The sequence below is a fragment of the Erigeron canadensis genome, chromosome 8, assembly GCF_010389155.1.
Source record: "Erigeron canadensis isolate Cc75 chromosome 8, C_canadensis_v1, whole genome shotgun sequence".
NCBI lineage: Eukaryota > Viridiplantae > Streptophyta > Magnoliopsida > Asterales > Asteraceae > Erigeron > Erigeron canadensis.
In genome coordinates, this window is record NC_057768.1 from 3,421,419 (window position 1) to 3,435,395 (window position 13,977).

At 31.8% G+C, this 13,977-nt stretch overlaps 1 protein-coding gene and 1 pseudogene across 1 annotated transcript; both read right to left on the reverse strand.

Moving 5' to 3' along the window:
* Positions 1 to 2,491: 2,491 nt before the first annotated feature.
* Positions 2,492 to 5,290, reverse strand: LOC122609855 (annotated as a pseudogene).
* A 1,193-nt stretch (positions 5,291 to 6,483) lies between these two features.
* Positions 6,484 to 13,121, reverse strand: LOC122578340 (heat shock factor protein HSF24-like). The gene is made up of 2 exons (XM_043750284.1): positions 12,481 to 13,121; positions 6,484 to 7,308 (listed from the first exon to the last, which is right to left on the reverse strand). Exons 1-2 carry the CDS (start codon positions 12,682 to 12,684, stop codon positions 6,682 to 6,684), a joined length of 831 nt encoding a protein of 276 aa, XP_043606219.1. The 5' UTR covers positions 12,685 to 13,121; the 3' UTR covers positions 6,484 to 6,681.
* Positions 13,122 to 13,977: the final 856 nt, after the last annotated feature.

Consider the following 13,977-nt stretch of genomic DNA (forward strand, 5'->3'; position numbering starts at 1 on the left):
ATGGGTCAAACAGTTTCATACCGTCAAACTTCAATTTGATAAATCTGAACATAGGTCAGTTTTACCAACCGGTTGGGCATGGGCATGACAACAAACAAAACTGGTTGTCTTTAGTCCAATAGTGTAATGAATGAAAACCTTCGTTTCGAAAGTTAAGTATTTCGCAGTAGATAGTAAGCTATTAGCATTAAAACCAGGTTCCTGGTTCCAGCTCACTAGTTGAGTTAGCTATAAACCATTCTGTAATTTAAATGTTTCTTAGCCTTCTTTTAGTAATTTGAAAATGGCTTCTTTTAGAGCTGCGTCCTTGAAACACAACCACCTGTGGTCTTGGGCTTTATAGGTGGCATGCTCTATGAGATCTGGATCATCTGATCACTTAGAGGTAGGCCTACACTAAAATTTCAAAAAATGTTTGAATGAACATCTTGGGATCTTTTTTAATGAAAAAAGGAGTGAACATATGGGCGGGCTAGTCAGGTTTAAGGAACATGTTAAAACGGGTTCAAGTTATCCAACAACTTCAAACAGCAAATTGTCCAAATTTCTTGATAACTTGTACTTTTACTAATGCTCATCTAAATTCTTAAATAAAAAAATTACATGCTCTAACATGTATTAAAATTTAAAACACCATATTGTGCTTCAAAGTTTTGAAAACTTGCGTGTCAAATTAACTTGTTTACCATGATTAGAATATCCAGTATATTTTTACTAGAAAGCTACAAATTACTTAACAGCAACTCAGGTAGATTCCAACGAGCCATAACTTACATAACTCGAGTAATCGATCTTCTTATAAAGATAAGAAAGAAGGTTTAGCCCAACAGTTCAGTGTATTGGAAAATGCCTTAAATACTATATTTTACTAGTCTATTGTAGTCAAAATGTAAAGAAATTAATTAAATCATTATTTTTTTAGTATGGATTGGAAAAGTGAAAAGGTTAGTTCACCCCTCCAACCCTAATCTGGTATGTTAACGAAAAACATACCAAGTAATTGTCGTTGAGTCATTGTTAAGATCTTTCACATTAGAGTACTCCACCAGAATTCGAGTCGCACTTATTACCTTTATGGTTTTAGATTATTAGAGGTTTTTAGGAAATCCTGAGTTGCATTTTAGATATATATTCGTGTAGTTCAAGAGTGAGAGTAGGATTTTTACCCATTTCTTAGAAAAAAACATATCAATTAGGACTAATTAATTAATTATGTTATAGCCTAATAGGTTAAGTTTAGCTAAACCACAAAATGTTTACTTGACAACCAAAGGTTAAATACTCCATAATATGGAGCTCCGGAGGCATAATCATATTTAGGAGATAACAGAGGTTATTTAGTGTAAAAAGAAAAAAGCTGGTTATATGAAAAATTTAAAGAGCGGGCAATGAAAAATAGTCCAAATGAATCTTTCACTCTTTGTTTCCACCATCTTATGCTCATGCTGGACTTTATGAAAAGTTTTGGCCATTTTGCAATGAGGTATGACCTCATGTTAGCTAGAAGAATCACAAAACTTTTGAAATTTGTGTAATCTGTGTTAGAATATGGACCGTAAGTGTGCACGAAACTTTTGACAATTGTGTAATCTGTGTAAGTGTGCACATTTTACACATGCTAGTTAGTTGATGGCCTACTGGCCTGTTTTTAAAATGGGGATTTGCAGTTGGTTTGATGCAACCAAGGCACGAATTATGAAACCGTTGATGCAGGTGTGTGATTATGAATCAGCTTCCTTCACACCGTAATCCTGAGTTCATTAGCATCGGCCTCAATTTAATCAAATGCGATCCTGTAGCTGGAATGATATGGATGTGTATATATGACAGATCGTTGCTAATCTGGTGGATCCTCGAGAGGTCTTCGAACATAACCATTTCTACAGACTACTAAAGTTTGCAACAGAGTAAAACTACACAAACTAACATTTACTTTGGCACAAAGTTGACACTTCAACCATTGTACAATTTTTTAAAATTTATATAAATGGCATTTCTAACACGATAAATCTCACCCAAAATATGTTTACAGTTTTTTACCGTCAAACTTCAGTTTGCAATTAATTCAGTAACTTAGTGATTCTGTTAAAAAGAACTGAGTTGAGAAGAAAGAGTTTGAGCTGTTCGGGTCATTGTTGGGCCATTTAATTTCAGGTAACAAAAGAGAAAAATATGGTTTGAATGGTTCAAATGTAATTTTGTCAACCACATTAGCCTGGTTTGATAAATCTGAACACGAGTCGGTCTCTTTAACCGTTTAGGCATGGGCATGACAGCAAACAAAACTGGTTGTTTTTAACCCAATAGTGTGATGATTTGATGAATGGAAAGTTTAGTTTCGAAGAAGCCAAAGAAAACCATATGGAAATAAATGAAAGTTAAGAATTTCGCAGTAGATAGTCAGCTATTTGCATTAAGATCAGGTCGATCCGTGATAAATGTATCTTTCTCCTAGTATCCATTTAATAAAATTGGTAAAATTTGTTTGTGATCATCCACCATTCGCGACACTACTTGTAATCTTTTCTTTAATATCCAAGGCCTTAGCTCTATAAGTCTTGTCACTAAGCAACTGCTCTGTCTTAATTTTTATGACGCCTTGAGTTATGATCTCTGCTTCATCTTTGTCAAACCCGAGCCCATTCTTCCAAAGTTCTAGATGTCATAAATATATGTCTCGTTGAGAAAATAATCAACAAAGTATGGTGTTTGTACACCGAACCGAGGTTAGTACAAAAAGGGGGTGACGAGTGTTTTGAGGTTGTTCGCTGGCGGTTCCCCGAAGGTAGGGTTCTAGCCTCTTTACGCCAATCGAACAAGATGGAGATAATATGTGTATATGTGAGTGATCCGATCGTGATGATCTTTGGAGGTCTTTTGATCTCCTATTTATAGGAGGAATTTGACGGGAAATGTTTCACGCCATATGGACCTTTTCCTAGGGTTTCCTAGGTCTCCCATCCCTCTCAACCATTTCCTTAATTATCTGCTAGTAAAGGTGTAACTAAATCCCTGATTTATGGGTGATTAGTTTCTTTCCTTTTTATCATTTGCAGATGTCTAATATTCGTTCGTGCCATAGCGCATTCTAATGATGCTCTGGCTGCAGGTTCTGCGTATCGCAGGAGGGGTATACCATCATATGGCCAACACAAAAAAGGGAGTCCATTTGTCACTCCCTCTAAGGTAGAATTCCAACCACAATGACTCATGAAACAAGTTATTGTTGGATGAGCCAAGATCTTTTGTCCTCGTGATTCTTCCAAGAGAACCCACTCGCTCCATATAACCATCTGGGAACTAATAGGTGTTTCCTTTGTCATACCGTGCCACATCACCCATAAAATCTGTCTGTTGCTAATAAATTCAATACCAAGTGCCCGTTTTTCAAACTGAGTTTGGTTAACATTAGAAGCTTCCAAATGCGATATAAATGACTGAACTTGCTGGTTGTTGATCAAGCGTGGCCTGTTTGGTCAGCAAGTCAATTGCTTGCCAGCACTGGGCCTATAGGCGATAGTTGGGGGAACATGCTAAATGCTCCAAGCTCCAGCTCACTAGTTGAGTTACATATAAACCATTCTGTCATTTTAATTGGTAAATGGTTTCTTTTAGAGGACGGTCCTTGAAACACAACCACCAGAGGTTATTGGGATTTATAGGTGGCATGGTCTCTGAGAACTGGATCATCTGATCACTTAAAGATAGGCCTACAATAAAATTTTAAAAATTGTTTGAATAAACATCTTGGAATCTTTAAATAAACGAGTTAGTAGTTAATAAGTATTAGTCAGCATTTGAGACACCACAGTGACATCCAATTGGGCAGTATGCGGAACTCGAATCACGCATACCTGTGATGGAACCCATGACTCTCGGAAACCCCCCAATAATCCACTCACAAATGCGTTGGAACTTTATTAAATGAAAGCAGGAATGAACATATGGCCGGGCTAGTTGGATTAGGGAACATGCTAAAACAGGTTCAAGTTGTCCGACAATTTCAAACAGCAGATTGTCCAAATTTTTTGAAAATTATATTTTTATTATGAGTCTATGATCATCTAAATTCTTAAATATCACATATATGAATAGGCGACATGACAGTACCATGTCGACTTTACAAAGCAATGCATATATGTGAAAACGATGTATTAGATGCTTGAACAGTTCTGCCTCTTCTGGATAATTCATCTTACAGCCCTCATATGAGCTGAGTTGTCGATGTACATTAACCTCGCAAAGATAGTAAAATAAAAAGATGACATGACACATTTACATGAAATAAATTGGTTTGGGTTGTATTTTACCTTAAACGGGCTGAATAAATTTTACCGAAGCTAAAACAGAAATAGGTCAAAAACTGTATATGGGTCAACCAAATCTAGTTTCTTTTGACCCATAACAAAACAAGTATTAAGCAGAAGTTGTTTTTGACTAGTTACTTCATCACTTAGCTTATAGCAATTGTTCTGAAGCCATAAATTTAGAAAGGTAAAGAACAATATGTCAATGACATACAATGATCAATCAGTAAAACCTAAAGTCAAACCAGGAGGGTCTGCACCATAATATACGCAACGAAACCATAGTGCCTGAAATAAAGAATATATAGAGATGGAAAATCAAAAATACACACATAGTTTCCAAACATACATGGTCTCTGCTTTTCATTTAAAATAATTAAGGCTTTTCATAGCATTAGCTAACAACTAATCAAAAACAATGACCCAAAGAATGAAAGGTGAATCACTAAAATCGCATCAAAAATATGTCTTACCCAAAGTTAGAGAAGTGCTTGTTCAAAATCTGGACGAGTTGTTGTCAAATACTGCTTATCTTCCTCATTTCAAACGTTTATGTACCTCAGCGAAGTTATATTATTAAACACACAACGCAAAATTTCTTCGTTGCTAAACTCACAATCCTTTATTTTCAGCACTCGTAATTTTGGGCACCCTTTTGATAAATTCGTAAGTCCGCATATCAATCTATAGTTAAGAGACAGATGTCTTAACTCATGACCATATTTCCCGATATATTCCATACCCTCACGGCTCAAACGTCTGTGAACAAGGTTGATACTTAGTTTTTCAAGTTTGGTGCAACCAATTAGCAGAGCTTGGATCCCTTCAGCTGGAATTAAACCTCTTTTAGTCATGTCGGATGAATTCATATTGAAGTTTGTTAGGTTCTTCAAATGAGCTCCTAAACACACCAGTGCTTCTTCTGAGATATCTTCGAGTTTGATATCTAACCATTCCAGTTGAGGACATCCTCGTGTAACCATTCCGCGTCTTTTATAATGATCTGATTATTACATTCTAAATGCAAAGTTGTCAAACTAATGCAATGGCGACATATATGTTTTAATCCGTCCATGGAAAATTATCACACGAAAAAATCGCAAACCTTTTAAGTTGTTTACCACGGGTTTTGGCCAAGAGTTCATAATATGATCAAATTGCTAGCGACAATTTGATGGAAGTCTTGGTTTACTTCCGGCTTGAGGTGGTTTCGTTTTTTCAACCCTTTTTTATACACGAGTAACCTTTTATTTTAAAAGATATTTAGGGCCTTTAGAAGGTTTTTAGACCGAGAACTCTTTATGTACAAAGTTTACTTTTAAAAGCTTGTGGCTTAAGTTTATAAAAGTTCCTCAAAAGCCCCTTACAAAAATAGCCTCCATATCTACCAATATACTAAAAACGAATTCCTATTTTTCGATACCTAATATCATTAAAACTTTTATATTTAACAATAAAGTTATATGCTACCATAATTGTTTAATTCCGGCACCAACTTTATTTTTTTTAGAGAGAGAATTTATAATTTAATTTTGAAAAAAAATTATACTAATTCATTATTTATTATTTTATATATGGAATATGGGTCATCGAATATATAGCAAAGTGCAAAACTAGTTCGTAGGCAATAATACGAGTAATTGATTGCTAAAGGTTGGGGATAGAGATAGTCAATTGGGCTAAGCCCAAAACCTGTCCATGGCCTTCTTCATCTCTAATATTGGTTCAAAGATCAGTCCAAAGCCCAGCCCAAAATCAGTTTTACCCTGCCCCGCCGGTTGTAGTTTGGTTTGTGACTACAATTCTAAATAGTAAATACAATTCTACTTCCTACTTCCTACTTCCTAGCTTGCTTCCATAAATCATAATTCATTTTCATTCATCGGTTTCAAATTGGTTTCAACATGACATATATCATAATCCATTTCAAAAAGGCTCCCACCATTTTTTTTTTTAGGCTAATGTAGTTGTCAATAATTAGTTTTCATAAAGTAATCACACGATTCGTAGTTAATGGTATCCCGTTATATATTGAAGTGTATTCCCGTTCCATAACAGAATTTCCAACTTAAATGTGAATTATAACTGTCATAAATAACCTTGAAAAAGATATGTCATATATGTGACTTGCACTAGTTTATATTACAATGAAACAGTTTTATTAGAAGTATTCAAGTTTAAATAAGAAACAAATGTCATACAAACATTTATATTACAAAATTCTTCAAATATATGCATATAAATCTCCCTTTCAACTGTCAAAGCATATAAACAAAAAAAAGTCCATAAGAAGCTACATTATATCTCACAATTAATCACCCGCAATCTGTTTATGATCATCTTAGTTGCATACCTTTTTATGCTGCTAGCTCGTTTACCGAATATAGCCTATTCGTCCTGGCGCGTCTTTGTTAAAACCACCTTGAAGTTTCATAGTTTTCATCCGGGAACCCGAGGTTTCGTTTGTGACATCGCAACCCCTCTTTTTGTTTCCATCTTTCATCAAGACTCCAAACAACCGAAAACTATCTCCATTATCGTCATTGTCATTTTCATTGTCAACGCTCGTGTCATGGGCCGTCCTAATCGCCTCACCAACGACCGTATCACCATTCATGATGCAACTCATCTCATTTGGGGCCACTTTCATTATAAGTGCCATAAGCTCATCACATTGCTTTTTAGCAAGTGCAAGCTCGGATGTCAGAGAAATCTTTTCTTTCTTTAGTTTCTCGTTTTCGTCAGATAAGTTCTCTAGTTTCTCCACGGTTGGGAGATCCACGGAGCCCGGATTCTTTGAATCCGGGAACGAAGTGGAGCTAGAACCGAGTTCATCTCCTGAACTAGAATGTGGTGATTTTGTGCCACCATCTCCGCTAGATTTTTCTTTTGCTAATGTCACGTTTTTACGACGGTGGATCTCGATGAGGAGATCTTTCCGACCACGTTTAAAATGTTTGTTAGCGAACTCCCATTTGTCGGGAACAGTTTTGTGAAATCCCTGTAGAGATAGCAGAAAGTTTAATCACGCATACACAACATACTTTGTCAAATGTCATTATTTATATATAATTTATATATCGAGTGTTTACGAACAATAAAGAAGTATTACTAACTCATGTCGAACAATAAAAATAGGAGAAAGAATGAATAAAAAGAAAAGATAAATAATTTTATTGGTACTTCATTGATAACACATAAGTTTATAAACCTTGTTAGTACTTTAGCATTGCTCAAAGTTAAAACGGGCACAAATTAATGAGCGTATGAACATATGAGAGTTATAACGCGTACAAATGAAGATAAATGGTGTTTCCTAATGAAAAACGTGGTCTAGTCAAATTTTAATCGTTTACGAAGATTTATTAAAATAATGCCTAATCATCGAAAATGTCAAACGAAATAAATGATATTTCTACTTTTATAGATTCATGGCGTGGAACAGGTCATTGGCCAGCAAAATGAAATGCTTCAGTACTTAACTAGGTACATATAAAAGTACGAGTAATATTTTAATTGGGTTTTACTATGATCATGTGTAGAAATGGATTATTGAGAAAATTTGGCGTGTATCCTATTTTAATTGGGTTTTGTTAAACAAAGCTCTAAAAGTTTTCATTAAGTTGCATTAATTAGTTGTACATTTATCATAAAATTCAAGGGACTAACATTTAATATGAAAACATACAACCTTTTTATGCACCTTAAGTGAAGCCCTAAAGACTTCCTTTAACATTTTACATTTTAATAATAACTATCTTTAAAGACAATTCTTTTATAAGGATAATGTTAATCTAATCTACTCTTATCTTACCTAAGATACAAACTAAAACTTCCAAAATTTTTTTTCAATAATCCATTTCTACAAATGACCATAGTAAAACCCAAATTTAGTTAAGAATAGTTTAAGTAATATGTAATCATATGTAAGAAGTTATATTTATGTATACAATATCAACTTTTAATTCTTCTAATTAACAACAAAAGTACAATGTAAGTATATATACTACAAACAATGTTTCATTTATTTACACTTTTAGTTAGTTTGAACAAATTAAAAATTTTGTCACGTTTTTATGTGTGTAAAAATATGTAGAATAAAAGTGTATAGAAATTTTTTCACACTAAAAAGTGTGTACAACTAAAAGTTCACACTTTTTAGTGTTTATTTTCATAAGTATTTTGTAACATCTCAGTTGTCCACACTAACTTTTTAGTTACCGTGTAAAAATGAGGTGTTACAAAATAATTATGAATGTCCACACTAAAAAGTGTGAACTTTTAGTTTTACTCACTTTTTAGTGTGGAGAAATTTATTCACACTTTTATTTCTACATATTTTTATACACATAAAAGCATGACAAAATTTTTAATTTATACACGCTAACTAAAAGTGTAAACAAATACAATATTGTTTATAGTGATATTACTGCAGTGACGGAGCTTAAAAAAAGGTTGATTATGGCAACTCCATAATATTTTTATTGGGTTGGGTATTGTAAAATAAGTATTAAAGCAAAATAAATAATAGAAGATCTTGACCCTTAGATCATGATTAAACTGATGCACGAAGATTTACGAAGCAATTGATCCACGATAATTTTCATGATGAACGGTGATTTTCAGAAAAGGAAACCTATTGTTTTATTTGTTTTACTTTAATATTTATCTTTATAACTTTGTATTTCCAATAAGGGAATTTGGTACTAATTATAACAAGATTATTATACTCGAACGAATGAACACCGGACCATTTTGGTTCATACAATCAGATTATAAGTAATCATTTTAAAGTAGGAAAAAACAATTGTAGAATCATGGGGACAAAGAGTAGAGGTTGGTGAGAGTGTGAAAGGAAATCATTGATTGATTGACATTTCCTTTTTGAAAATGATATCGATGGAGTACACATGTGATGAACGGGTCCAAAATACAAAATTAAACACTTTTCCTCTTTGCCAAATTCAAAAGAAAACCATATTATATACATAAAGTCATAAACAAGTTATTCATTGTCTAGCATTACTTTACTAATATTTAGCGTTATAACTTACACATATTCACACCTTTGTTTTGGGATTATTTCCCTATAATATAAAAAACTTTGAACGAATGTCTATAATAGGAAATAACTAAAGTTGTGTGTATTATATGTAAACAACTTTGAATTAATGTTTATTATATGTAAGAATTTCGTTTCAACCAATTACAATCTGACAAGTGACATCTGTATATATTTGCCATATATGTTTTCTTACATACAATAAACATTTTTTCAAGTTGCTTACATACAATACACATAACTTTAGTTTTTTCCTACTATAGACATTCAGTCAAAGATAGTTACATTTCAGGAAACTAATCCCTTTCTTTTATTCTTTTTTTTTTTGTTTTCTTTATCATTTTCGTCTAAATTTTTTGGTTTTCTCTAAGTTATGTTGATATCTAGAGTCAGTATACATAAGATCTATATTTATATTAACATCACGTATTGATAACAATATAAAAATTAAGTATAAAAACATTTATATGTATGCTATTAATTTAATCTCCAATCAACATGTTAAGTTGATAAACATATGGATAGTCCACATAAGAATTAGGCACATATACATTTGCAATTTTGCAAGATTCTGTAACTAATACGGAGTATTTTATTTATAACGTACATATAGATGAAAACTTCTTTACGGTTATTTGAGTTCATATAATTGTTTGTTTTTCAACAAATTATTTTTTGGGTTTCAAAAACAGGATTCTAGGCACTTACGGGTATCCTAATCCTTGTTAAGTTTATTTTATGAAACTTGTATTGTATTTCGTTTAATCAAAGTTGGTACCCTTCATTTAACTATCGAATTTAAGACGTCATATCATGTGTAGCAGAAAATTGTTGTGTATATTGACTCAAAAGTTGTGATTGTTAAACAATCATTTTTGTTTTATGGGAATATGGGTTATATACAAAGATTAAAGATTAGAAAGTATAATAAAATGTCGTTCAAAAAAATATATTATAAAACTAGAGTAAAAAATCTTTGGTTCTAGTGGTAGTTATGATGATTCGATCATCGTGGGGTTTATCCTGAAAAAACTTGCAAGTACATACTATTTGTTTTTTCTATAAAATTTTTATATATAAGAAAAGGTAAAGTGACAATGATATATTAAATATCTTATGTCCAACATTTGGAATTTCTAATCCATGATGTTAAAGTCTCAAGACGTGTGCTCAAATATGGTCTAACTTATAGAAAAAATTAAGGCTGATAAAATTTCCAGTATGAAAGAAAGTTTGACAATGCTTGGAGATAGTTGGAAAAATACACTTACAGAAAAAATCTTTTTTTCAAAATCAACCGTAACTCAAAATAAATTAATGTATCATATACACTAAATAAAGTTTTAGATACATTTTTTGCTATGAATGATCTAAAAATCTTAATTAGATTGATGGAGTAATTCTAATGTTTTTTCTTCTATTATAGATTTACTAAAATCAAAAACGACGTATATATATGTATACACTATATTGATGTGATGTGGTGGTGGCAAAAGGTGTAGTCTATTGATGTAAAAGAGATATAGTTATTTTAGAAGCTAAAGGATAAATATTGTAAATTAATTCATTAAGAGTATTTTTTTTTTTTTTTTTTTGGTATATAAACCATATCTTTGAGCTATTAAAGATATTGATAACTAAGGGCATTTTATATATTTTTAAATCTGAGCTTATCATAAACAGAGGACCGAAAATGCTTTATAGTATATATAAAATGCTTTATATATATATATATATATATATGGGAAGTGAGTATGGGGTTGTCTCCCATCTAAGCTTAGATGGGGAACCCTTCACATTTGGTTTTATAATCATGAAAATCATAGGGGGCCATATATTTGTTTTAAATTCAAACAAATAATAAAATATTTGTACGTGAGGGGTTCCCCATCTAATTAGATGGGGAACAACCCCATACTCACTTTTTCTATATATATATATATATATATGTTTTAGGTAAAATAAAACAAGTATTAAAGTAAAACAAATAAAACAATATGAATTGAATCTTTTCAGTGAAATAACCGTATCATCGTATATCAGTTGATTCGTGAATCTTCGTGCATCAATTTAACCATGATTTAAGGGTCAAGATCCTGTCTTATTTATTTTACTTTAATATTTGTTTTACAATACCCAACCCCTGTATGTATGTATACATATATATATATATATAGAGAGAGAGAGAGAGGGGTAAGATTCATTTGATAACTATTTATATATGAACATATATTAAGTATAATTGAACTCGTTTGTATGTGAACGAATTCGTTCACATATGCTTCATATATGAATATAAAGTTATATTCTAGAGATTTCATAGTTTTTCCATTTCAAATGGTTCTCACATAAACTTTTTCTTGTATATAAGTTAACTATGTCAACTCACTTAATATTTTTGTTTAAGATTAAGAAAATCAAGTGACTCAGAAATAGTCAATACTTTTGCCAAAAAGAAACTAACAATTTGAGTGGAAAATGTTAGTTGTCTTGACCAAGATATATTAACAATATTATACGTAAAATATATTAATTTAATGTAGATGATAAGAATAATTCATCAGTGTTTAATTCTGATAACTAATATTTTGCCGGTCATGTATAAATGTCATTCTCTTGATATTATTACTTATCATCATTTTATAATTAAGTGGATTTTTTAGACTGATTATTTAAAAATATTAGTCATTTCAATCTACATAAAAATTGCTAAAAGTTTGAACATTTATCTATCACACTTCTATATAGTTTCTCCATACAATTTTATGGATTTGGTATGACTAATGCTTTAGGAAAATGCACCTAATATATATGTATCTAACAGTCAAAATACATGTTCTCCAAGTATGTATTTATATTCAAATTATTGCAACTAGATACCTTCATTTTTACTATACGGATATAATATATTCAATATTAATACGTACTCTTAAGAATTGATTAACTTAATAGTGATTCATGTTTAATTCTTAGATTTCACGATACAAATTACCATTAGTAACAAATGCATGCATGTATATATTCTTGTATATTACTACCATTTGAATAAAAATAAGATTTGACTTAATCAAACTATATAAGCAATTAAGTGAGATATACATGATGACTTACATAAGTATTGAGCTGTCGAACAAAGCTGGAGAAATTGTTGTGCTTGAAGGAATTAGGAAGCAAATCCCTAGCGAAATCAGCTGTTTTCCAAACCACAAACCCGGTCCCATTTTCGTTCCACGACATCGTTTCATCCGTCGTCGGATCATCCACCAATTGGTACGTCTTCACCAGAAATGGCGCCGGAGATGATCTTTGCACCATCCTCCTAATTAATTAACCTAAATTTTATTATATATATCTACGTACTCTTCTATCTATGGTATCTATTTTCTACAATTGATATCGAAAATAAATGGAATAAAAATTAAAAAGGACTTGATTGATCAACAACTATATAGCATAAGAGCAGTGAGGAATTCCCAACCCCAACAATAAAAACCGGTAACAAATAATCGCGAAAGAGACAGATCGTAAACCGGAAGAGTGTTTGTAGTGACCAACGATTTCTTAGTGAACCCCATGATGAGTGTAAGCTTTTTTAATTTTGTTAAAAGACACGATCATAACTTTCTATAACTAAATTTATATATGAGCTTAACATCAAAACAAAGATATGATATATGATGAAGGTTGAATGTATATATATATATATATGATATATTTTTCTTAAGAAAATTCGTGCACAAAAAAGAGAACTAGAAAGTGGATTTATAAAAGGCGGGGGGTGGGTATGTAATAGGGGGTGGGGGGTTGGTGATGGTCGGGTGTGAAATGAAAGTATACACGACCACACAAAAAGAAGAAAAAAAAGTGGCAATTTTAGTGGCCAGCTTATCTCAACCGGCCTCTTTTGTTCTCTTTACCTTAAACAATATATATTATTATTTTTTTTATTACGAAGATAAACCATAAAGAATACTAGCTATGTTTATTACTCGTATTTTTAGTACTTTTTTTCAATCTCAGAATAAACTTATGTAGTGCATACTTCATCTGTTATTTGTGTCATTATTTAATCAATCTAATAATTGCCGCAATTTAGCTTAATTAGTATTTTAAGATATTTTTAATGTTGACAATTACATGTGTCACAACCCAAAATTAATAGGTAATGTTTACTTAAAACACTTAATTTGCGAAGCTTGTAAGCTCACACATTTAACCAATAAACCAAATAAGAGTGACAACACGGAGACTCCATGAATTTACCCTGAAACTTCGACAAGCTGTGTCTTAATTAAATCTATATTTTAAATTGTGTGATAATCCAACGGTTAACGAATCCGAAACATATATATATTCTTTCATGGATGTACGTACAAGTGTATAACCAAATTCCTTGTTTATTATCCAACACGGGGAAAAGATTTTAGCTATTAAACCTAGTCAAGCTATATAACTTTTCATTCTACTAGCTGGAATACAAACTCCTATAACCATTTCTTTGTTTTATAATACAAGTAAAACCTGGTTTACGCAATATTATTTTAGTCTAATTATACAAATTATGTTTTTTAATATATTGTTTACAATCTCCACCTTTTAAAAATTAGC